This window comes from Panthera pardus, unplaced genomic scaffold, assembly GCF_024362965.1.
Source record: "Panthera pardus isolate Hobbes unplaced genomic scaffold, ASM2436296v1 HiC_scaffold_6, whole genome shotgun sequence".
Classification (NCBI taxonomy): Eukaryota; Metazoa; Chordata; class Mammalia; order Carnivora; family Felidae; genus Panthera; species Panthera pardus.
In genome coordinates, this window is record NW_026526991.1 from 98,218,901 (window position 1) to 98,245,434 (window position 26,534).

General features: G+C 48.1%; 1 protein-coding gene across 1 annotated transcript; it reads right to left on the reverse strand.

Moving 5' to 3' along the window:
• Positions 1-8: 8 nt before the first annotated feature.
• PHC1 (polyhomeotic homolog 1) lies at positions 9-23,981 on the reverse strand. Its single transcript, XM_053895557.1, is given in 16 exon segments — positions 9-1,019; positions 2,145-2,376; positions 2,826-2,976; positions 3,209-3,317; positions 4,683-4,797; positions 5,376-5,587; positions 5,842-5,989; positions 7,052-7,648; positions 7,651-7,853; positions 9,685-10,180; positions 16,712-16,867; positions 17,469-17,618; positions 18,159-18,236; positions 19,030-19,140; positions 20,584-20,741; positions 23,717-23,981. Coding segments are annotated over 15 exon segments (3,027 nt in total). The 5' UTR covers positions 20,698-20,741; positions 23,717-23,981; the 3' UTR covers positions 9-864.
• Between the last annotated feature and the right edge of the window lie 2,553 nt (positions 23,982-26,534).

A 26,534-nucleotide genomic window follows, 5' to 3' on the forward strand; every position in this document is an offset into this window, starting at 1 on the left:
CAACTGAGACCAATTTTTATCCTTTTACTGAGGAGGAAAAAAATATTTAATATTTTTGTTGTATAAGGAATAGCGCCTAAGGCAGGTACTTACACTCCTGACCTCAGCCCCACACACTCCTGTTTGAATAAAGCTATAGGACAGAGCAGAGTTGGAACTGAAAAGAAAGGGAGGGTAGAAGACACACAGACTGAAGGGAGCACGGGGATGCGGAAAGAATGACAGCCACACGCGTGCCCAACACTTTTTAGCCCCTGCAGCGGATCAGAATGACGCCGACCGAGTCTCTGCGGGTGCTGGTGACCCTGCCAGGAACGCAGGAGAAAACGTTCAGTACTGAGGGAGCGACGACAAAGACCCCAGGCCACGGCCAGGCGGTCCAGAGGGAAGAGAGGGGCCGCCAGATTTTGCCGCTCGTGTCAACGCCAGCTAGAAAAACCCCACCTCGCTCTCCCGCTGCGGAGGCACACCCGCGTTCCACCCACTTCCTTACGGTTCCACACGGTCTATTCCTCCTCCCGGAGAGCTGAGGCCCTGGCTACGTACTCCACTCCAGGATAAGGCGGAGCAGTCCTACTTCTCTAGACTGCCTCTTTTTATAAAGATTGGATCAGGGGAAGTGAGAAAAGCGAGAACCGTAACTTTTAAAAATGAAGGTAGAACCCGGAGAAAATGTCACAGCTGCCGCCATGTAGCACCAGCAACCAATTCTTGCACTTTTCTTCCCTGTCTCGGTAATCCCCTCTCCAGAAGATTTACGTAATTGGAACAGCTCTTTCTTCCCTGTAAAGTCTGCTGCTACCAGGTTATAACCTGGACAGTGGAGAGTGTCTGCCTTCGGCTCGTGTGTGCGAGAGGGCCACCTTAGGTCTCCTTGAGGACGTTTATCTTGGCGCAGATCTTGAGGGCAGGGCCCAACTTGATGTTCATGGCACTCATGAGATGTTCCTCTTTAAGTAATAAAAGGGCCTGTCCATCAATCTCCTGGGAACGGAACTCCTCTGCAATCTCTTGGCAGCCTAGAAGGAAATGGGGGGAATACACATGAGAAACCACATGGGGGCACCCGAGGATACGAGGGAGAAACTAAAGATGAAAACGGGCGCCTGGGTGGCTCAGTCGGTTAAGCATCCGACTTGGGCTCAGGTCATGATCTCACGGTCCGTGGGTTCAAGCCCTGCTTCAGGTCCTGTGTCTCCCTCTCCCTCTGCCCCTCCCCTGCCCATGCTCTGTCTCTCTCCAAAATAAATAAACATTAAAAATTTTTTAAGTAAAAATTAAAAAAATATGAAAACAAAAAGCCTCGGGGCCCCTGGCTGGCTGTCGGTTGAGCATCAGACTCGCGATTTCAGCTCAGGTCATGATCTCGCAGTTCATGAGTTCAAGCCCCCCGTCTGACTCTGCATACACAGCATGGAAACCGCTTAGGATCCTCTCTCTCCCTCGCTGCCTGTCCACCACTTGCACGCTCTCTTTCTCTTTCTCTCCCAAAAATGAACATTTAAAAAAGCCCAGATAAAAGAAGAATGACAAAGTTGTCCAATCATAGAAATAACTTCATTCAAATAGCTTGAGCAAGGAGGAAAAGGAAGGAGCAAGATCGACCTGTTTTCTTTCATAATAGCAAAAAACAAAGTTCGGAGCCTTTGTGGCAGTTTTGCTTAAGGACCCATAATTCACACAAATGGCAAAACGGGTACAGTGATTTTGTTTTCTGGAGAAAACCATCCTTTTTCCAGAGTAGCTTATAAACAATCCTGCCTTGAAGAGTGTGGAGTTAACAATGGCCCCTTATTTCCTAGTCCCTTTAGTGGGAAAAAGTCTTCTATCCGTGACAGGTATCACAGTCACACACAAAAAATATACTTTATCCAAAAATTATCGGTAAGAAACATGAAGGTGAAAATCAAACACTGCAAGACTGCTGACACAGTTGAGGACAATCAACCCAGAAGGAAATTAAGAAACCAGGCTGTGGACAAGTAACTTGGGCAACGATCAAGAGTAGAGCCTTCATCATACCGTACTTCAGTCCCTACTGCTTAAGAGTCAGTCACGTTCCCTGTCACGAAGGCCCACACTGGGTGACCTAAGGAAACTAAACCTATATGGGATCCGGGTTCTGCCAGATAGATCCTCAGTACCTTGTAGAGAAGCGATGAACTCATACACCTCTTCTACGCTCCAACGGCTCGGATTGCTGGACAGGAACACAGGGTTGATGCCATGTAATTCTGGCGTCGGTGGTACCGTATTGGGGGTCCCCAGGTCACGTTCTCCATGCCCAGTTCTCACAGATAAAGGCCCAGGAGATGTCGGAGAGAGTGCTTCATCGTAACTGGAATTATCCGAACCCCTGCTAGAGTCCTCTTGACCCTAAGGAGAGAATCCCAAAGCAGTGAGATCATGAATACGGGGCGTGAGGTGTCCCCCTGCCCCATTTGGGGTTTGAGCCAATAATTGGGCAGAGAGGAAAACCTAGCATCACCGCGAGTGAAAAAACAGCACTTGGTTTGCAAATGCCCAGTCACTAGCCCACTCTCAAGTCGCTTTCAAGTATATGCTATCACTTCCTCGATTCTCCCTTCTTCCAACAATTTGGGTTTTCCCAAATGTAATGTCGAGATTAATGGATACGTGAACCAGTCATCAGGTGAAAGGAGACCAGAGGTCAGGATCTCTTGGAATTTCAAGTGATGCAATCAATGCAAAAATGAGTTCTGGTCTCCTGCTGTCTTTCACCTGGGCAAAGGAATCGCCCGGTAGGGGAGGACCAAGGAAAAAGGACCACTTGAAAGGGAGCCGGCTCTGCACTGGCAGCTCACCCGGTGGCGCTTGCCCTGGATCTTGGCGCGGGCGATGTCAGAGGAGCTACGGCGGGGTCCACGCCGACGAACACGAGCATAGTTGGCTTCTTGGAACTCTTTCATTTTTTTCCTCTTCAGCCGGAACTGGTGACTACAGCTCACGTTATACCTACAGGTCAGGGCACGCGCCGGACGTCAAAGGTGCTACAAAGACTACCCTGCTACCTTTCGCTAAACGTGAATCGGTGTCTTAAGAACCGACTCGGGGACGAACGGGCCAGCAGACAGGCAAGGAGACTCATTGAACGATCAGCTGTGAGATGATCCCAGGGAAGGAAGGGGGGGCGCCCTGTTAGATGGAGGAACGGGTGCAGAAGGTGAGGAAGGGGTGCCCGTGGTACCTCTTAGCGCAAGTCATGGAGCAGAACCTCTTGGAGCCGCGAAACTGCTCTGCGGGAGCATACTTCCCACAGTACTCACACTTCAGGAGATTCGCCTTCTTATCCAGCTCTGGAAAACAAGGCCTCGCTGGAGAGCGGTCACCGGTTCCGCTGCCGCTCAGACCGTCGTGCGGCCCACAGTTGACTAATCACTCTCAGGGTTTGCCCCCACGGAGCTACACGACCTAAGTCAGAATCCCTACAACCTGAAGTTCAGAATCCAAAACCATAAAGGTATGTCCCTCAGGAACGTCCCTGGGCTTCGGACTTAAGGCAGACTGTTTCCGTTTTCGATGACTAGCTTTGGCCTTTTTTTCCTTGTAATGTTTTTTTTAACGTTTCTTTATTTATTTTGAGAAAGAGAGTGCGCTTAAGAGTGGGGGAGAAGCAGAGAGAGAGGAGAGGGAGAATCCCACGCGAGCTCCACGCCACCGGCGCAGAGCCCGATTCGGGGCTCGAACTCAGGAACCGTGTGATCAAGACCTGAGCCTAAACCAAGAGTCGGACGCTTAACCAACTGAGCCACCCAGGTGCCCCGAAGACAAACTTTATCCTAATTCATACTCTCAGATTTCAGATAAGACTGCATTAGCGAGCAGGACAGAGGAACGAATTACTAACTACAAAGATACAAGATCCCTCTCCCAACAACAGTTTACAAAAGCCGTGGGGGAAATGTAAACAGAGTCCTTAATGTACTTAATGTATAAAATCTAGACTAAGGAGAACTAGAGGTGCCTGTGGATGACTCAGTCAGTTAAGCATCCAACTTCAGCTCGGGTCACGACCTCACGGTTCCGGAGTTCGAGCCCAACATCGGGCTCCCTGCTATCAGTGCAGAGCCTGCTTCAGATCCTCTCTCTCCCTCTCTCTCGCTCTCTCTGCCCTTCCCCCACTCCACGCTCACGCTATGTCTCTCAAAAGTAAACATAAAAATTTTTTTTACAAAAAGTATCCTATTTTATTTTTTTTAATGTTTTTATTATTTATTTCTGAGAGACAGAGAGCAAGAGACAGAGAGAGAGAGAGAGAGAGAGAGAGAGAGAGAGAACAAGCCGGGATGGGGCAGAGAGAGAGGGAAACACAGAATCTGAAGCAGCTCCAGGCTCTGAGCTGTCGGCACAGAGCCCCACACGGGGCTTGAGCTCACAAACCATGAGCTCATGACCTGAGCCAAAGTCGGAGAAGTCTCCTCTTTGAGATCTTTTGAAAAATATATCCTTACAGTAAATAATTCAAGAGGTTAGCTGGAAAAAACTACCCTAATCCTCTGGAACTCCTCTTGTATGATTCTACACATTCTGGTATTTAATATAGTTGCTGTGTGTGAATGGACTTCACATAATTCCCACCTTAAATAATTACTATTTTACACTGAGTCAAACACATCTCCGTGAGCCTCCTTCCCCAGATGGGTCTCTAAATTAATACTCACCAGCCGATGGGCTGTCCCCTCCCAAGGGGCCACCTGACTGATTCTCATTCAGCCCCGTCGGGAGGCCAGTCTGCAGCGGCTTCTCAGACTCTTTCAGTAACTGAGAACAACCCACCTGTGCCAGACAAAGTTTACAGGGAAGTCAGCCCGACTCCCTTCTGCTTCTCGATAGCTTTCCCCAGCGTTTCTCAGCCGTCTCTGCCTGGTTTTCTGAGTTAACCCAACCCTGGTGCAAGGAAACCTGTTCAAGAGGACAATCAGGAGTGCCTAACTGGCTCTTCTCCCATAAGCCCCTGGGAGACAGGTTTCTACCTCGGCTGTCCTCTGCCTTCCAAAGTCGCAGAACACCGGCATCCTGGTCCTGGTTCTGCAAGGGCTGGCAACCTAGAAAAAGTCCCTTAACTTCTCCACCACACGTCTCTTCGTTCTCATACAACCCAGTTTGTGGAGCTAAACATGAACAGCTTTTTCCTTTTCTTCTCCTCTCCCAACATTGTCATTTTTTCTGGTCTACACATAATCTTCCCACTTCCCTTCCTTCTTTTCCTTCACAACTCACTATGCGCACAACACAACTGGACCATTCTCTAGTAATTAAACAGTTCTGAGACCGTTGAATTTAGCAGACTTTGGAAAGACAGTAATCAGACCACGTCTCCACGTGAAAGTCCCACCTTATGGCCCTGCCCTCACCGGGAAAGGCTCTGCTCCTTCCTGGATAACGAAGCCTTCAATGATGTGGGTGAGAATCTGGGGCTTCACGATGGCCTGTGGGGGTTTTGAGTCACCCATCTGTCTGGACACCATGGCTAGTGTAGGAGGGGGTGCTGACGGGGCAGGAGCCAAGGCTACTAGTTCACTGCTTGGAGTATTAGCATTCACACCGGTCACTGGTTCAGCTTTCTCTGGAAAACAAACACAGACAGACTAAGGAGCAGACCGGGGATGACATAACTGGCCCATCTGTTCGCCAAGCCAGTGTGATCTTCCACAATGATACACATTCACCTCTGAGCATTCACCCTGGTGTCCCTGTTTTTGGATCCACTCATTCATCCAAGTTCAGGCCCGTATTCCCGTATTCTCCTGAACCAGATTTATCTTTCGGCCCACTCCGAACATTTCTCTAATCTCTGCACTGCACAAGTCAGCTACTCACCTCCAAGACTGCTCTTCTCCTCCAGGGCCTTTGGGCTCTCTGCTGCTGGAGATGCCTTGGCAGGAAGCATTGAACCCAATGTGGAGACATCGTCTCTCTCCTCCTCAGATTCTGCCTTCCGTTTGACAGCCAACGTCTGGGGTTTGCTCTATCAAGTGAAGAACAGGAAAGAAATCAAGATATATGAGTGAAGGAGCATAAAGAACCTCCATTACTCCCATAATACCGGCGAAAATTTTCTCATTTCCAGATTCCCCAATTGGTATACTCCCCACGGTACACTAAGATTCCTGGTCATTCCCAAGAAGTGTATCTTCTACATCAGGACAAAAGAAAACGTCACATTTAGCCCTGACCTAGACCTCAGAACCCTGGATCCATTCTGGCCCGAGAACTACTGTTTTTCCAAAGATCCATTTAAGTGATCAAGCCTATCTTGATCTAACTTAGTAGAGATCCAAAAACCCAGAATGAATTCGGTAGCAAACTCAGGAGTATGAAGTACAGACTATTACATACATTAATGTCTCTCTCTTACAAAAGGAACGAATAAATACCAGTACCTTAACCTTCTATTAATGTCTCCCTTACAAAAGAAGCAAATACCAGTATCCTTTTCAGTTTTAGGGTTTGTAACAAATAAGGGTCACTGATGAAACAAGACGATGATTAACAGAGCAACTGATGCAGTAACTTATTCACACACGTGCACTCACTCACTCACACGTATGAATTATGGATTTGTTATGGACTGAATGTTTGTGGTCTCCTCCTTCCCAATTCATAAGTCCTAACCCCAGTGTGGCTGTATTGGGAGATGGGGCTTCCAATGAAGAAGTTAAGGTTAAATGATAAATATCAGTATCTTAACTTTTCCAACTTTTTTTTTTTTTTTTTGAGAGAGAGAGAGAGAGAGAGAGAGAGAGAGAGAGAGAGAGGGAGAGGGAGTGCGAGTGGGGTCGGGGGGCAGAGCAAGGGAGGGAGAGGGTCCCAAGCAGGCTCCATGCTCAGTGCAGAGCCCGTCACGGGGCTCGATCCCACAACCCGAGGATTGTGACCCGAGCCGAAACAAGAGTCGGATGCTCAACCCACTGAGCCACCCAGGCTCCCTTCTTCTCTTCATTCCCCTCCTAAGTTAAGCTCTGTTTCCACTGAGCCCCAGGCCCACTGGAAGGTGACCGTGCCCTCAAAACCATCAGATGGCACTCACCGGCAGGTGCACGGACTGCATGTAGAAGGCGGCAGGTACCTGGGCTACGACAGGTGAGGAGGTGGTAGCCCCACCCTTTACCACGTGTGCCGTCCCCTGCACAGGAGCAAGGGTCATCCCGGAGGCCAAGGCCGGAGGGCACTCTTGCGGCGCGCCAGGAGCCTGCGACGAAGGTGGCGAGGAGGCCAAATGGGCCTGACCAGGCTGCGCTGTGCTGGGCATCCCCCGGGAAGTAGGTACGGCGGCCGCCAGCTGTGCCAACCCCAGAGCCTGCGCCTGGGCTGTCCCCGGCTGCCGGGTGCCCACGACTTGCACGGGGATATGGGGTGGTGGTTGCTGGGTGGCTGCCATCTTCGCAGCCCCTAACTGAGGAGGCTTGATAGGTGCTCCCGGCGGCTTGGACTGGATGGGGATGGGCGGCTTGGGGGTCGGGTCGGGCGGGAGGGACAAGGGTGAAGACTGAAGCATGGGCTGAACCACCAGGGTCTGGGCTTGCTGCTGGGACTGGGAAGGCGGGACCTGCTGAGTAGGCGGGACCGGCGGTGGCTGAGGGGCAGTGAGAGTCGTGGCCGGCGGCGGGGGGTGGCGGTGGCGGCGGGGGGCGGCGGCGGCTGCTGCTGTTGCTGCTGCTGCTGGGCCAACTGGAGGTGCGTGGCGGTGTGAAGGAGCTGGGACTGGCGGTGCTGGAACTGCTGCTGGTGGTGGATGGCGATCTGCTGCTGAATCACCACCTGTTTCTGCTGGAGGTGGATCTGCTGCTGCTGCTGGATCAGGGAGTGGGGCTGGATCTGCGTGTAGGTGGCTGCAGGAACCGCCCGAACAGGACGGAGGGGAGGAGCAGAAAATCACCCTCGTTACGGACGAAGAGTAAAACCACCCTTCCAAAGCGCGCTTGCTCTTGGTATCGCGCGGCGACTGCAAATCTAACCTGCGGCGGACCCGAGACAGCGCTTCGGTCACGCTCTTTCGTCTGAGGCAGACATTACCACCTCTGTCTAGGATGAAGGACCTCAAGGAAGGAACTCGAGAGCCCTCGGTAAGTTCTTGTATCCATCTAACTTTTATTCCCTTTGCTATGCTAAATCCTGCTAGTGGGACCCAGCAAAGGAGAATGGCTGGCCCATCTTCTGTGCGACTGGACTGGACTCCTCAAGGGTTGAGTCCCCGCTTTCTTCACTTTTTTTACATCCCTAGAGCCCAGCCCAGTGCCCGGCACATGAGAAAGACGTAATAGTCGCTGAAAGAACGGAGGTCCTCAGAGGTAAAGATTACCAACATTTTCTGGTGAATGCCTCAGTTTTCCAGACTCATCAGTTTAGGTCACCACCTGTGGGGGTCTTTAAGAGTCGCAGCTATAATCTCTGACTTTACCCAGTTTCCTCCCCTGCAAGTGGAGCTGACAATCCCACCCCCCCCCCATATTCTCCCAGATTGTCCAGAGAGCGTATGTGAGACAAAAGCCCTTTAGAAATAGAAGCGCTATGGTACGTAAATACCTAGATATTAGTAATACAGCCGATAATTAACTCCTGACTTTTTGTAAGTAAATCATCCCAACACAGCAACAACCAAAGTGCTAGAAACAAGGCAGGCAAACATAAACCTTACCAAGTAAGGTGCACACATCTAACTCTATCTAACCACAGTCTAAAAGCAAGTACAGGGGCACCCGGGTGGCTCAGTTAAGCGTCCGACCCTTGATACCGGCTCAGATCGTGATCTCACTGTCATGAGATCGAACCCCACGTCGGGCAGAGCCTGCTTGGGAGTCTCTCTCCGCCCCTCCCCCACTCACATGCCCCTGCGGGCGCACTATCTCAAATATCTTTTAAAAAGTGAAAAAAAAAAAAACTTAAAAAATAAAAGAAGTATAAACCATTGGGGTTAATATTATTTATTCTTTTTTTACCCTTATCATTGATACAGATGATCACAAGGTGACTATATTAAACTGTGCTCTGCTTGCTAGTCCGAAGTGCTCCGCTCTACCCTGGCTGGTCCAACTAATCATCATTAAACAGTGAGAGGAGAAGTCATCCCTTAAGCTAAATCCTAAGCTCCACGAGGACAAGGCCTCTGTTTTTCAAAGATGCATCCCTGAAGCACCTGGGTGGCTCAGTCGGTTAAGCGTCCAACTCTTGATTTCGGTTTCAGGTCGTGATCTCACGGTTCGTAAATGAGCCCTAAGTCGGGCTCTGCACTGCCAGCGCGGAGCCTGTTTGGGATCCTCTTTCTCCCCCTCTCTCTGCCCCTCCCCTGCTAGCGCTCTCGCTCTCTCTCTCAAAATAAACTTAAAAAAAAAAAGACACATCCCTAACACCTCCTACAACACAGGAGGCAATTCAGTAAGAACGGGGGAAATGAATGGGTAGGGTGGGTAAACTCAGGGCCTAAGAAGGGAAGGAAGCAATTGTTTGTAAACTGATTGCTGCCTGGTGGAAAACAGGGCGCGATCTAGCTCTATTACCAGTCCCCCTCTCTCCCTGGACGAATATGATCGAGGCTGATGCGATTTTCTTTCCTTCCACTACTCCAGGACCAAGAGAAGCAGGAAAAAGGGCAAAGAAACGTACTCTGAAGATTTCAAACAAGTTCTGAGAGAATGATGCCGTTACGAGAGGGGACAAGCTTACCTGAGCTAATGAGGGTCTGGCTGGGAGCAGGTGTAGCTGTCCGTGTCAGGTTCATGCCCACGTTCTGCTGACCAGCCCCATCTGCTTCTGCCTTCTTGGCCGCTGCACTTTCTGCTTCCGTCTGGCTTCCCTGACTCACAGTCACTGTCTGGGCTGCAGGCAAGGGCTGCACCACTCCTGTGCCCTTCCTGGGACAGCTCCCACCACCACCCATTCCTGAGGAAGGCAACTGACCCAAGCCCCCAGGTGCCTGGCCACCTCCACCTGGACCCATGGACCCTGGGATGCTACTTCCACTGCCTCCACCAGCTTGACTGAGGTTCAGGGACTGGCCTGAAGCCCCAGAGGATGCCTGAGCCACAGCTAGGGCCTGGCTAGAGGCCTGGGAGAGGCTAGACACAGGGGAGGCTCCAGGAGGAACGGCCTTCTGAGTAGAGCCTTGCATTTGGGGTCCTTGGGCTGAGGCCTGTTGGTTCCTCACTGCCAAATTCTGCACCTGAAAGATAAGAAGAAAGAGATATACTGAAAAGGGGGGGACAGGAGGGACTAAGGTCAAGATTTCTATGATGATTCAGTAGCAGTGAGGATAGCCACCGATATTCCCCAACCCCCCTCAAAACTCGTACCCCCCACCTTGTCAATTACATACACGAAAGTCCTTCCAGTCACTCAGGGAGGGACTCAAATCACATTTGATTTTCGGTTTCCTTCATCCACTATCAAACCCATCAGCAAGTTCACTCATTTATTCCTTCAAAATGTCTCAGATTTTCCCTTTGCTCTCCATTCATTCCTTCAACATCTACCAAATACCTACTATGCTTCAGGTACTATGTTGGATACTGGAAATGCAGGGACGAAAGACACACGATCCCTCCTCTTAATGAGTACTTTCCACCAGAAAAGACCAGAAAATCACCAATAGCCATAGGATACTATGCAGAGATATGCACAAACTGCCATGGGAACACAGAGAAGGAAGACTGAGTCAGACCAGGGAGATCAGGGAAGACTTCCTAAAAGTCTTTTGTTTGACCTGAGACTCGACAGGTAAGAGTGAAGGCGGAGGTTTGAAGATATAGGTAACAACATTTGGAAAACCATCAAGCCAAGAAAGAGCACAGCATTTCTGGAAATTATAAATATTTCGTTATGTGTGGGGGGAGTTAGAAGGAGTGACAAGAAATGAAGCTAGGAAGGTAGGCTCAGGCTGGCAAGGTAGAAAGGTACCAGATTATGAAGGGCTTGGTATATTAAAATTAGGAGAGTCTGAACTTCGGTTCGCAAAGTTGATCTGTCTCCTCCACTGTTCCATTTCTAGCACCTAGCACAGTGCCTGACATAGTAAGTACTCCAAAACATGAAGAGAGGAATGATGAGCACCTAACAGATTACAGGAAGCCACTGAAGAATATTAAGCAGAATACACAGACACAAATCTACAGTTGAAACCATTCTTTTAAATGGTGCCGACATAAGGCACCTGGGTGGCTCACTCGGTTGAGCGTCCGACTTCGGCTCAGGTCACAATCTCGCGGTTCATGGGGTAGAGCCCCGCGTCGGGCTCTGGGCGGACAGCTCAGAGCCTGGAGCCTGCTTCGGATTCTGCGTCTCCCTCTCTCTCTGCCCCTCCCCCACTTGTGTTCTGTCTCTCTGTCTCTCAAAAATGAATAAACGTAAAAACAAAATTTAAAAATAAAAAAATAAAATAAATGGTGCTGATAGAAGTGTAAGTCAGCACAAACACTTTGGAAAACAGTTTGGCATCATATCCTGTAGTTGAACATTCTTCAACTCCTGAAACCAGTATTACACTATATGTTAAAACTAACCAGAATTTAAGTAAAAATTGGGAAGAAAATAAATAAATAAAAAATAAAGTTGAACATTCACACAGCCCCTAATCCAGGAATTCCACAGGAGAAACTCTTGCTGATGTCTAAGAATGTTCACAGCAGCACTCTTCGCAGGTAACAAAAGCCTGGACACAACCCAAGTGACCGTTATCAGAAGAGAAGATGAATGAACTGTCGTATATGCACACAATGGAATACTACATAGAAATCAATATTAATAAAACACAACAGCATGCAACAGTATGGACGGATCTGGACAAGTATTCCCCCAAAATTATATACAACCCAAAGACTTTCTAAATTTAATTACAAAGTAAATATATATATATGATATATATATATATATATCTCAAATATATATGTACATTATATATCTGATATATATATATAAAAATATATATATTATATATATATATATATCAAATATGGTATCTGGAATTTGCTTCTAAATAATCCACAGGTGGAGGGAAGGGGCCTGGCTAGAATGGCCATGTGTTGACAAATGTTGCAGCTGGTTGGTAGGTACATAGGGCTCCATGTTTTTTACTATTTTTCCAGAAGTGTGAAATTTTCCATAATAAAAAGTACTTCTGAGAAATGTAAGCACAATAAAACTATTAAGAAAAGGGACACAGGGAAGGATGGACCTAGGAATCAGAATGATTGTGACCATGGATAGGGGCAGGCAGTGGGTGGAACTGGGGATTGCTTATTACATCATGAAAACATACTGAGAAAATACATAAAAGTGGACCATGAATGGACCATTGCTGACAGGATATCATGAACCAAGGATTGTGATTTATCAAATCTGATACACCAGAAGGACAATTTAAAATAATGTTAGTAACAACACATATTTTCTTATTTAAAAAACTTATTCTGGGGCACCTGGGTGGCTCAGTAGGTTAAACGACTGACTCTTGATCTCAGCTCAGGTCATGATCTCACAGTTCATGAGTTCAAGCCCCGCACTGGGCTCTGTGCTGATGGCACGGAGCCTGCTTGGGATTCTGTCTCTCCTTCTATCTGCCCCTCACCTGTTTGTGCAAAATAAATAAATCTCAAAATAAATAAACTTAAAAAAAAAAACAAACTCATTCTGGGGCCACTTGGGTGGTTCAGTCGGTTAAGCATCCTACTCTTTGATTTCAGCTCAGGTCATGATCTCAGCGTCATGAGATAGAGTCCTGCGTCAAGCTCCATGCTGTGCAAGGAGCCTGCTTAAGATCCTCTCTCCCTCTCTCCCTCTGCCCCTCCCCCACGCACATGCATGCGCTCTCTCTCTCAAAAAAAAACCTTATTCTGATAGTAATACGGAAGATGCTTAGAGGTAGATAAGGCTGAAGTCAAGAGACCAATTAGAAAATTAGTACAGTAATTCAGGTAAAAATAATAAGAACCTGAGTTCAGGCAAGCAGTAAAGAAGTGATAGATTTTAAGAGATTTAGAAGAATCATCAGGATTGGGCACTGGGGCACTTAATATGATCTGGCAATTCTACAGTTTTTTTCTAACCAGCTTTCCATAACGGTTGCTTAAAACCGTCCTAGTCTGGGGCGCCTGGGTGGCGCAGTTGGTTAAGCGGCTTCAGCTCAGGTCATGATCTCACGGTCCGGGAGTTCGAGCCCCACGTCAGGCTCTGTGCTGACAGCTCAGAGTCTGGAGCCTGCTTCGGATTCTGTGTCTCCCTCTCTCTCTCTGCTCCTCCCCTGCTTGTGCTCTGTCTCTCTCTGTCTCTCAAAAATAAATAAATGTTGGGAAAAAAAAATCAAAAATAAATAAATATTAAATAAATAAAACTGTCCTAGTCTCCCTATACACCTCAGAACCACTTGCTCGTCCCCCTCTTCCTCATCACCCCTGCAGAGACAATAAAACCATTACGAGCACCCTCCATGAGCTCCATCACCAAACCTATACGTCCCCCTCATAAACACCCACCACTTCCTTTTTCCCTGCTCTCCCTTCCTCCCTCCTATCAAATCCCACAGTCAGGGCCCCACCCCTCATCCTTCTCAAGGAGATTAGTCTATCAATTCCTTCCAGTCTCTTCAACCTTTCCACTAACGGTTGCCTCCCGTCACAACCGAACCCCACTGTCCCAACCCCGGCTTCATCTTCCTTTCCTGTTATTGCCAACCCGGTAGTAACTGTTCACATGCGCTGTGCCTGTTCTCACTATCCAGCCATCCCTCAAGTCATACTACTTTGACTTCCACCCCCCACCAACTCCACTGAAATGGTTCTCGATCCCTATTAGTGATTCTATCTTTCTTGCCCTCTCTACTGCATTTGACAGAGGACTTCTCACCACTTCTTCCAACATTGTGCTCCCGTCTTAATGACACTACACAATCCAAATTTTCTTATTTCTCTGCCACTCTCTCCTATTCCCCTTTGCCAGTCCATCACCCTCTACTCGACCGTGACCTGCTCCACTTTCTAAGGCACTGTCCTAACCCTCAGGGCTCCATCTTTGAACGCTTTTCTCTTGTCAACCCATACCTTTCCCCAACAATCCCAAATGTTCTATGTGCCTACTACTCCTGAACGTTTATCTCCAACTCACAGACCTCCCCTCCAAGCTCCAGCACCAGATATACAAAACTGCTGACCTCCTCGTGAGCCAGTGACTCACAAACACATCCGAAGTCGGCATATCCAAAAGGGTGAACTTCACCCTCAATCCCCTTCTCCAACATTCTTCATCCCCTAAGTAGCACGAGCAGCCACCTCACTGCAGTGTCAGACCTCATCTCTGGCATTCCCTCGACTCCCCCATCCGTTTTCAGTTTTCCGTTTTCAAAGATCTTCCAAGTTTTTCTCCAATCTGTTCGTTTCTGTCCCTCTCCCTTGTTACTGCCCAATCCAAGCACCACCTTTCCCCCCGACTGTTCTAACGCTGTTGTTCTCCTTACATTCACACCGACACCACTTCCGTCTATTCTCCAGCGAGGAGCCAACGTAATCTCGAAACACACAAATGAACAAACCTCGAATCACTCCACGTCACTTCCAAATTTCAAATCCTTCCACAGCGTCCTCTCGCCCTTCGCAGAAAGCCAAAAACCCCAAACGCTGTCCCCACCATCTTTTTTAATTCCTCCCATGTATAAAGCTCCTTCCCTCCTCTTTGGATTTAAAGGGTCTTTGGACATGAGGTGTCCCATGTCTTCACCACTCTCCTTCCAGGTAGACACCTCCCTCAAGGGTGGCTTTCTTGCTTTCCACCCCAATCCCAAGGCTAAATTAGGTCTCTTCCTGTGTTTGCGGAGCACTCCGTGCTTTTCTCATGAATCAATTATTTATTAAACCATCCAGGTGATTCTTTGTTTATAATGTCTGGTGCTTCAGTGATTTGCGATCCCTAACAGTCCAATGTTCATGATCTTCTTGGGCATACAAGGCAGGGGATATCTGATACATAGTAATGACAGCCAACAGTCTCAACACTCACCGCATCCAGGCACTGCTCGAGCACTTACACCGACAACTCATTTAAACCCTCAACACAACCTGAGGTAGGTATTTAACAACAGCTATTTTATGGAAGAAGAAACTGGCAAAAATGTATTAGGTCATTTGCCTGGGTCACACAGTAAGTCATGGACTTGCATTCTGACCCAAATATCAGATTCACGTCTTCAACCACTACTCTGTCCCCCCACATACTGACACTCAAATATCTGATGAATAAATAGACGGATAAATGAAAAAACTGGATACGAAGTCACAACCTCAGCCTCGGACCCCCCTGCTGTTACCATAGTCTAAAACAAAGGTCTTACCCTAGTGACTAAATGACTCCCAAGAATCTCTTCCTAGGTTCCTTTTTTTTTTTAATTTTTTTTTTTAATGTTTACTTATTTTTGAGACAGAGAGAGACAGACCATGAATGGGGGAGGGTCAGAGAGAGAGGGAGACACAGAATCTGAAGCAGGCTCCAGGCTCTGAGCTGTCAGCACAGAGCCCAACGTGGGGCTCGAACTCACGGACCGTAAGATCCTGACCTGAGCCGAAGTCGGACGCTTAACCGACTGAGCCACCCAGGCGCCCCTCTTCCTAGGTTCCTTAATTTCTCTTTCTTCTCCAGGTACATGTTCCTAGAAAATTCTTTCCAAAATACTGTCCTTATCCTATTAATCTGCTGTTCAACAGCCAGCCATGACCCCTGCTACCTATGAAGGTACTTTTCAGACTTCTCCCTGCCATTGACCTTTTCTGCCATCAGATCTATTGTCTCCACTTTATCCACTCATCCCCAACTCAGGCACATACAGGAGTTATGCCTTTACACACCCTGTTCTCTCTCAGTTTTCTTCTTGCTCTGAATCAAATCCTATCCATCCTTTAAGAATCTACTCAGGTATCCCCAGAGTCCCCGAGAAGGAATGCGGCCAACTCTTCTCTAAACTCATGTGTCCCTCCAAGTTAGTACCATCTACTTCGCACTTCTTTGTTCTCTAAGATCTTTGAAGACTTGACTTGTATTGCTTTCCAATCTTCCAAAGTCTCTAGTATATTTCTGAGCACATCAGTAGAAAGAGCTCAAGCTCACTATTTACTTGCTGACAAACTAAGAGAAAGAAAAAAGTGATTGTGAGATCCCAGTGGGTATTCCATCCATAAGAAGCAAAAGCTTCATGCTCGAAATAAATATACGTATTTTGGGGATAAGGCACGGGGAGCAAGGGTGAGGAAGACTTTACTGGGCACACAGCGAGTAGAAACACACTGCCGAAAGTGGGCAGCTACCGTAACTCATGAAGAGAAGGAATCAAACGTTCTTTCAGCAACTCAGCCAGGCTGGCTTCACATCTAGCTAACTGCAGGATTCCCTTATCTTGAAGAGAATACTGCAAAGAAAGAGAATTAAGACTTCCTGAATAAAACTGAGCCACAGAGGGCTAAAAGAATGTAAGGAAATCTACCCTGGGATGAGAACAGGCTTCCCAGATCCACAGGGCTGTTTTCAGTCAAATCTACTTCCCTTCCTAACTCGAGTAACTCATCGGCTATAAGGGATTCAAGTTCTATAGAAACTAAGAAAAGGGGAGGAGAAAAGAATCCTGAGAAGTAGTAATGGGGTAGCAGGGCAGGCCCTGGTCTGCGGTCGTTCCCTTCATCCTCCCCAGTGCCCATCCCCAGGTCAAGTGGTTGCCACTGACCTGATCTGCATCTGCATGGACTCCCGGAGACTGAGCCGATGGCACCTCCTGCTGGACTGCAGCCACCGCCCCGTTAGGCATCAGGATGAGCTGGGAGGCTAGAGGCACATTCCGGCCCAGGGTCCGGTTTACCTGCAATAGGTTTCCCAGCTGTGGCTGGCAAGGAGAGGAGGAAGAGGAAGAGCAAAGGAAAGAGAACAAGAGGGAAAGAAGAAAGACAGAAGAAACGGAAGGGAAGGACCACAAGACAAAATAAACAGAAGATACGAAACTGCTAAGCCCTGCCCCTTTCCACACCAACCCAGGAGACCCTTATTCTCCATATGCGATGAGTCATCCAGAAGGAAACCTAGAATGTACATAAAACTACAGATTGATATCAAAGAGTCAAACATCAAAGACGTTGAGACAATGAGGATTTCAGAACAAGTATTTATGTATATAGTAGGTAGACAGGCTAAGAGATAACACTTAGTTTGTGTACTTGAGCCACAGGTTTAACGACTGGACTACACGTGACGCTCCTTGAGTCAAATGTTAAGGCGAACATCTAACTTAGGATCTCGATGTAATCTGCAGGCTACCCGTGGATACGAGCATCAATTCTACACATAAGTAAGGCCTAGGAGGCAGATCAGTGTGTCTTAACATATCGGGGTAACCGTAATTAAGTAAAATAGCTTTCACTCAAGTCTTTGTTTGCCAGGGCCACTCACAGTTATGCCCCGGAACGATGGTGGTCGTGTTGGTGGCTTACCCGTAGATACATCTGGGCCTGAGACTGGTTGAGAGGTGGGGAGGTGGTGTTCCCCAGTAGCACAGATTGGGTCAAAGTGGTAGCACTGGGAGAGCTCACACTCTGCGATCGGCTGATGAGCTGGGCGGCCGACGTGGTGGCCAGATTGATCTGCGTGGTACAGAGAGGAACCAGGCTAAGGCTTTGGGAGGGGGTCAAAGGAAACATACACCATGGACAAATTCAGAGTGACACAGTCAAGAGCAGAATATCTCATTTTCAGAACGGGGGGGAGGGGGGTGGCGGGAATGAATAACACTTTCCCATCCATAACCGTCATCCCAGCTACTGTAGGGTATTACCAAAGTAAAGAAGCCAGTCCCTACCCACTGGCATTAACGGCTGGGAGGGGAAAGGAACAAAAATGGAGCAGACTTCACGTCTCAGGAAAGGGTCCAGAGATCGGTCCCTTCCCTTTGTTATCTCCTCTTCTCCCCCCGGGGATTTTCTTCCTCCTCTCTTAGACCTCCTCCTTAAGGGTCCTATATAGATTCAAGTCAGTTATTTCCCTTTTACTGACATTCTCTACGTCAGAGCAATGAATACTATTAATGGCTCAATAAGCACTCCCCACTGGCTGCCCAAAGCTGTTTACCCCAGAGACAAAGACCCAGGACAGGGTGCCACTTGGTGGGAGGAGGCAGTACTCACTGAGGCCTGGGTGGTGGTAGTCTGCTGCTGTGTAGTGCTGTTTGGGGAGCTGGCCTGCCGACTGGCAGCGATCGTGGCCTGTTAGAGGGGAAAGGAAACAAGAAAGAGCAGAGACAACGAAGGAGAAGACTCGGAATCTTCTAAGTGCCAGCGCAAAATGGAATCGAGACTTCGGGTAAGAACCCAGAGACTACCACAGAGCAAGGAAGAGTATATTCGCTATCCCAATAACGCTGGCATTACCACAACCGCTAGCCTAATAACTCCCACGTAACTCCCCCGGGGGGGGGGGGGGGGGGAGATCCAGTAATCTGTCCTCCTCCTCCTCCTCCCACTTTCTCTTAGGCGGAAGAACCTGTGATCAGATCGTATCAAGAGTCACTCTCAGGTCTGGTCCGCGGCTGTCCCACACAAATATAATGCGAGCCACATATATAATTTTCTAGGACGCATGCTTTTCGAAAAGCGAAAAGATACAAAATAAGCTTTGATTTTACTTAAGCCGCTATCTCTCATTTCAACGTATAACCAAGAGAAACAAACCACTCAGACACTTTACTTTTTTTTTTTCCACTCGAAGACCTTGCGATCCATAATGTTACCATTTGGACTAGTCCTGTTGTCAAGGGCTCACTAGCTACACACGGCTGGTGGCCGCCATACGGGACAGCGCAGTTCGAGAACACAGCCATTCTATCTCCCAGCTCCTACTGCAACCCCAGAGACTGAGATCCCTTCGTCCTCCTCCCGGAGGGCAGGAGGCAGAAAAGACACTGTTGCCACCCGGACTTAGTGGAAGAGGCGGTACACCCCTATCCACCTGGAGCGCCTACCCCCTCCCTCTTGGGCCAGCCGGCTGCTGACCTCTCACCTGCTGGACGGCGGCCAGGCTATGCAGCTGGGCATTGCTGAGCTGCTGCTGGAGCATGAACTGGTGGAAATACTGAGCCGCGTTGGGCTGACGCTGCAGGGCCTGCAGAGCCTAAGAGGAAAAAGAGAGGATCAACCCAACCCACTCAGAAAAGAATCCCTTGGAACTCCTATTCTATGCAAATGACTGCGATCCTCGGAAAGGGAGGTTTAAGGAGGAGAGAAACAAAAGAAGAGGGGGAGTGTGGCGAAATCAACAACCTTCGGAGTTGCCCCTTTTTACAGGAGAACTAGGAAGTTCACACAGTCTTCAAAAAATAGAGAAACAATTCTGTCATGCTCTAGTCTTGTAGGTAAAGACAAGCAAAGCAGTGTAACTCACATGAACTCTTAATTCCCAGAATGGAATGTGGAGAAGCATGCGATGTAGTAAGGAAAAGAGCGAGGGCTGGACAAGTTGAAAACAATTAATGAAAAGAAAAGAAGAGGCATCAGGCTGGCTCAGTAGGTATAGAGCATGCAACTCTTGGTCTCAGGGTTGCGAGTTCAAGCCCCAGATTGGGGCGTGGAGCTTATTGAAACAAATAAATAAACAAAGGGGCACCTGGGTGGCTCAGTGGGCTGAACATCTGACTCTTGGTTTCGGCTCAGGTCACGATCTCACGGTTCGTGAGATGCAGCCCCGCGTCGGGCTCTGCACGGGTAGCGCAGAGCCTGCTTGGGATTCCCTCCCTCCCTCTCTCTCTCTCTCTCTGCCCCTCCCCAGTTCTCTCCCACCCTCTCTCTCTCAAAATAAATAAATAAACTTAAATAAATAAATAAATAGATAAATAAATAAATAAATAAATAAATAAATAAATAAAACAAAAATAAGAAGAAAAACTAAAGAGAACAAAAAAAAATAAGAGACCATACGCTAGGGATACAATAACGGTGAGAGAGCCCCAAGCAGTTGAAAATGATGAAAAAGAGAGCAAACGGGGGCTTGTGAAAGATTCTATTAGTACAATTTTCCAACAGCTGGCATTATAAGGATGTTACTGGTAATGCAGTTTTAGTATTGACTTTGGGATATTACCGTATTCTTATTCTTTAATAATTAGAACTATTCTTATGATGTGCATAGTTATTCTAGCAACCAAGCTCTTTTACGTAAAATGCCCCGTTCCCAGGCAGATTTTTTTTTAATGTGGAATTCTACTATTTATCAAAAAATAAAACTCTGAGTCTCAAACTTCCATTACTCAGGGTGATTGACAAGAAAGACCAAATATTAAAAACCTGACAGTCCACAAAGAGAAGTGGGTAGTCAGAATCTAGCTACATGAACTGAGTGATATACAAATCCATGGTTTAAAGACTGAATTTCATTCTCTGGTTGCTTGGTCAAACTGTTATAAACCCCTAAGATTCTCAGGGCTGGAAGGGGCATTAGTCGTCCTACTCCAACTGCCCCGGTTTGCTGAAAAGGAGCTAAGAGCAATTCTCCCCCCAGCACCCGTGCCTACCCCAAGCCCAGACTCACAGATCACAGCCCCTCCGAGTTGAGCCTCACCTGCACTGCTTGCCGTTCATACAGCGACATCTGAGCTATCTGGGGCCGAGAGCTGCCCCCAGAGCTGGAGCTCCCATTGGTGGAGTTAGAGTTCTGCTCGCTCTCCGTCTCCATGATACTGGCCCAGGGTCCCCAAAGCCGGCGCTCTAACTCAAGACCTAGAGGAAAGTAGCGAAGGATTAAAATTTACACCGGATCTCACGCTATTATTTCTTGTTATTATTCAAGCTATCGAAGACTCTTCCTCTTCTTTCCAGTAGCCATGATTCCTTGGGTTTTTGAGAATTACCAAATCTACAACATACACAACCATATGTTCCCCATACCATCGTTTGAAGCTACGCGATGTCTCAAAAGAAACCTTTACATAGTCCCTTGGGACCGTCACTAACTAGCAAATGGCTAGAATTCAAGACTCCTAAGGCTAAGGCTACCTTACATTCCCGCAAGCCACTTAACAGTTATCTCCTTTTTGCCTGGATCCTCAACGTCATTATCAGCATCATCTTAACAATGGTCACCAGGCACTGAGAAGCCGCCAGGTGCCTCCTCTCACTGACTAGCTCTTCATCTCCATTATTTTTCACAGAGCTTTAAGGTAAACAGGATTATCCCCATATTATCACTGCAGAAAGGAGGTTTTCTGAGGTTAAAGTTGTGCTAGGAAGTATCAGGTCTTTTACATGAACACATGCTACCTCCTCAAACAAAAAAATCTGTGCTTAAGGCAGTGTCATTGGGTTTGATATTTATTGTCCTCATTTTATGGAGGAGGGGCTTGAGATACAGATATGTTAAATGCATCATGGAAGGTCAGAAAACTGGAAGGCAGAGGGGCCCTTGGCTGGCTCACTCAGAAGACCATGCAGACTCTTGAGTCATGAGTCAAGCCATGAGTTCGGAGCTTAAGGATGGGTGCAGAGATTACTTAAATAAATAAAACTTGAAACAAACAAACAAACCAGCAGGTAGAACTGGGCTACAGCCCAAATAGCTTCCTGGTTCCGGCTCAGGCTACTATTAATCACACACTGGGCATGTCACTTTCCCTGCTTATACCTCAGTTTCCCCATTTGTAGAAAAATCTTCACAGTTGAATGTACTGTATGATTTTCACAAATGGACTCCCACGTATGAAACAGATTAAATACACAGCAATGAAAATCTTCAAAAAAGTAAGATTCAACTTTTTGGTGCACTTAATTAAGCAGTCAGAATTTACGCTGCGGGGGGCGGGGTGAGGGGGGAGGTCTACGATAAAATTTGCAAACAGACATGAAAACAGTGCTAAGAACCAAGCAACGAGACAGGAGATGAGAAATAAGAAATAGGCCTCTAAACAGCACTAAATGACCATATGGCTTTTTTTGGTTCATTCTTATTTTTTTTCACTCTCTCTCTCTTTTGTTAAGCCTGGACACTATATTCTCTACCTCTGAGGCACGGGGCCACTAGAAACGTTAGGTCAGCAAAGCACTATTTGGTTTAGGAATGTAAACATCAAACCAGAATTTCTGCTAAGGCCTGTCAACAGTTTTATTAAAATGGACTGATCATAATGATTACATCCAAAACAAAACAAGGGAGACAAAATCAAACCGTTTGGCCCCGGAAACAGAGTTAGGGAGATTTCTCAGTATTCCATTCAGGGCATCATCTGATCGCATCATCATCCCCCAAGTACTCTACCCATCTCTGTAGGTGTGGCAAATGTCACTGCAAACATGGATATAACCCACGAAGTACACAGGGGAAATCCTATCAGCCTCAACTCAACTCCGGTTACCTTCTCCCACATCTTTCGCCAAAATATCAAAGCACTCAACAGATACAGACCCATGAATCCTCATTATCAGCATGTGAAGAAAAAAAAAGTGGGTAAGGATTAGAGGCAGCATGGCAGAGTTGTATATAGAGATCAATGATGGACTTAGTTCACTGGACTCAGAGACAGGAGTCCCCTTTACTAGCTGGAGGATACATTAACTCCTACATTCATAGGGGGAAGTGCTAATAAACTGCAGGATCTTAAAATGGAAGTCGGAGTAATTTTTTTTCAGAGTGTGAGAGGAAAATAGAGATGGAAAGGGACCAGCTTAGGGAATAAAATCAGGAGAAACTAACATCAAGAGTAGGATTCCTGGATCTCAGCCACGTAAATCTGTTCATCTGTGATCAATGTTGGGACTGCAAAATTAAGTAGAGAAAATGAAAACAACCAAAAGTTTGGGAGGCACAGTGAATTTACATTTTCCGAATCATGCCAGAAGAGAAAGAGCAAGAAGCTGATCCACGGAGGTCCCCACAATAGCTCAACTGTGGTCACCCTGAACCGTAGTAGTTGGGTGTGTATGGACTGGATTGGGTTGGGTTGGGTTGGTTTAGGACGGACCTCTGGCGGGGAGCTAGAAAAGGATAGTGAAGTGGACCGGATCCTGGGCCCATTGAGCCAAGAGTTGGAGGGAATAAATTTCCCTAAACATAAAACTCCGTCTTGTATAAAGTACCGGGCATAGGAAGGGCGGCAGGAGAAGGGGGTGGTTGGGAGTAAGGCTGTGCCAAAGAAATGGAAGTGATCTGAAGAACAGGGATAATAAGTAAGCGCCCACGGGTGCTCGCTGTATACAGAACCCTGATGAAAATGAGGTTCCAAAGAGGAATCAAAGACACCGAGGGAAGGGGGCAGATAGAGCGGTGCCAGGCGTGAACTGACCCAAGTGAGCTGGGAGATGTGCTTACTGATAGCAGGGAGCCAAGCAGGAGAAGGACAGACAGAAGTCAAGGAACTGGGAGACCGAGGCACCAAGCGGACCATCCAAAGCAGGGAGATTACTAGACAGCAGGCTTGGATGGGAGAACCAAAGTCAGAGAAGGAAAAAATGAATGAGAAAATGAGCAGTCAGAAGCAACTAGGGTGACGGACACACGGCGTGAAGCGCAGCGCAATGAATAGCAAGAAGACTTGGACAGACAGAGCCGAAGGACCGCAGAGCTCAGCGCTAGAGGTAGGCAGGGAAAGAAACTGGGGGAGGTACCTGGGGCGTTACACAGACGGAGGTGGCTGAAGAAACATCCCCGCGCAGCCAAGCCCCCAGAGGTCCTGCCCCTCCCCAGCCCGCGGCCGCCCGGTTACCTTCGCACCCGGCTCCGCACCGAAGTGCTCCCGGGGGGCGTCCACCTCATGTGCCGGGGTCCCCAGTCGCCGGGCCGGGCGGGGGGCTCGCTCGGCCTCCGCGGCGGGCTCCCCTCGCCTCCTCCCCTTCCTGGAGGGGCGGGGGCGCCGAGGGCGGGGTGGGAGGTGCCCGGCGCGGCCGCGGCTCCCCGCCCCTCCCGCCGCTCCGGGTGCGGGCCCGGCCGCGGCTCTGCCAGGCCTCCGGGGCTCGCTCCGGGCCTGTCACTTCCTGCCGGGCCGAGAGGGTGGGGGCTGCAGGCCGGGGGCTGCGGGCCGGGCTGGAGGAGGGGGCTGGCGGGGAGGTGCTTCCGGGGCAGCCGGACCCCTCCCCCGTCCCTCCCCTCCCCTCGGCGCCCTCCTCCCACCCCTCCTCCCTCCCGCGCGTCCCTCGTTTCCTGCCGGCGCCCGTTGCCATGACGACGCCGCTCCCGGGCCTCTGCGCTCTAGGCCCCGGGGTTGTTGTTTCCCCGCCCCCCCCAACCCCCCCTCGCTCTCTCTTTCTCCTCTTTTTTTCCCTTCTTTCTCTCCGAGTTCTGCGCGCCGGTTGGAGGGACGAAACTGAGAAAGTGCTGGCCTCTAGTGGGGAACTCACTCTCACCGACTAGGAGAAGGAGATGGGAGAAGGGAGGGAAGTGACGTGCAAAGGGGGGAAAAAAGGAGGTATTTTCTGGAGCTTCTGGGAATAAGGGATAGAAAGAAAGGATCAAAGGGGCGAACAGGCAAAGAGGGAGAAAGCGAGGCAACCACCCGAGAGAAACGACAGACTGGGGAAGGAAATAGAGCCGAGGAGAGGAGAGAACAGGAAAGAAAAAGATTGAGGCACTGGAGAGAGAATGTTGATTGTTAAATCCTCACCTCAACTCCGAGAAGGCGGGAAAGAATGCTGCCCAGAAACTGAACCCATTAGGAGTTGACATTCATTTAAAAGCGGCAACCCAATAAGCCTTGCTTTGAACAACACATTTAAGTCTGTCATTTCAGGGATTTTGCGCGCGCGTGAGTTCTTGGGTGCAAGTGTGTATGCAAAAGAACGACAAAAATCAGGGATGAGGCATAAAGAGAGGGTATAGAGTAGAACAATGGGGCTGTATTTGGGGATGCTAAACATTTGATGAGGCAGTGGCCTTTGCCAGTTTATTTATGAGAGCAGTTGGTGGGCTTTTAATCCTCTTAGCCTTGGGAACATTCAGCAAATATTAATCGAGCACCTACTATGTGCCACCTCCCGTTTTGGAAACTTGGGTTACTTCAGGGCACAGAACAAAGATAACTGCCCTCGCTTACCTTTACAGCAGGCTGGGGGACCCCTGGTGGATAGATAAGGAAGGCTGCTGCCTTCTCTGGGGTTATCTTCATCCAGGAACAATTTTTACCTCCTAGTTTTTCCCCAGCCTCTGGTCTAGTCTGTCCTTCTCTCTGTCCACCCGCTCTTAATTCTCGCCTTTGAAAGCCAGTGCATGATTTGTTTTTCGAGAAAAAAAAAATAGAGGTGTTCTCTTTGTTTATAAATGAGATCCATTTAGATCTGCGCTCGGGGAGGTGGGTTTGGACTCCGGCTCTTAATCCGTGGCAGCCAGATTTATGTCAGAGACGAATCTCTGCCAGGCTTCTAGGAACCAGCCAGACAAGTATGTGAGGGAAGGAACCGGAGGGCAGCCAAAGGACTGGAAAAGCAAAGACGTGAGGTGTGGGGAGGTGAAAGGGTGTGTTGCCAGGATGGTTGACAGGCTTTGGCTGAGGATGAATTGAAAAGATGCTGGCAGAGCGCTAGTGGTAGAAACTAGGTAAAGCATTAGTCATTTAATTCAAACTTAGATTGTTGGCACGTCAAAGAAGTTTAAAGCTTTCTTGCGGAGGCTTAACAGTGGATATATTGAGCCTGAACGGAGTCTCTTGGCACCAATGAAAAAGTGGTATCCGTAGACAGTTTTCAGCTGATACGACATTCGGGTCAAGAAACATTACTCACGTGCTCCCGTGGGTTCCGTGGGAGAACCGGTGCCGTTAAGTGTCTAAAGAAGGCCTGTGATATATCCCAAGTATTTTCACCAGTGGAGGTGAAACAGAATCACCCCTACTGCTTATCGATGCATTCCGCCTCTAAAGATTTTTTGTATTCCTGGTCACCAGCCCCTACATCTCCTAAAAGTTACGCATTTCGAAGATCTTAGGGAATAAGGTAGTGATGATGTGTAATTTGGGGGAATGCTATAAATCTAGCCTGGGAATACTCTAGCGCAGCCCATGTGTTATTGATTATGAGCCCAAAGTTTCATCTTCTGATGTGAAGGCTTGTACCCCATATTTCACAACAATTGTTTTCAACTTCATTTCCCTCTGAGACGGACCAGTCTTCCCGAGGCGCGGGTCTAAGCAATGTTCCAAAGGAAATTTCAGGGTTAAAAAAAAAAAAAAAGAAATGTATTAATGATAAAGTGAGGTATTAAGGAAAACCTCCATCCATATGAAAACCATTCGCACGGACTAAGTCCACTTGGGAAACGGTACTGAAGAATTTGTCTCTACCTAAAGGGAGCAAAACAATCTGTTAATCCCTAGAAAATCCTTAACGGGCTCTTCTTTTTTTTTTTTTTTTTATTATTATTTTGCTAAGCTTTCTCATTTTCATTTAATGATTCTGCTGGAATTAGTGTTTTCTTTTTCAAACCAAACAGTTCTCCTGAATAGAGGCTGAGTAATTTCTTTACTCTGCATAACACTGCAAGTCATTAGCCTAAACAGGTGAAAAGGAAATGCGTTCTATCTGTCGGGTCGAAGC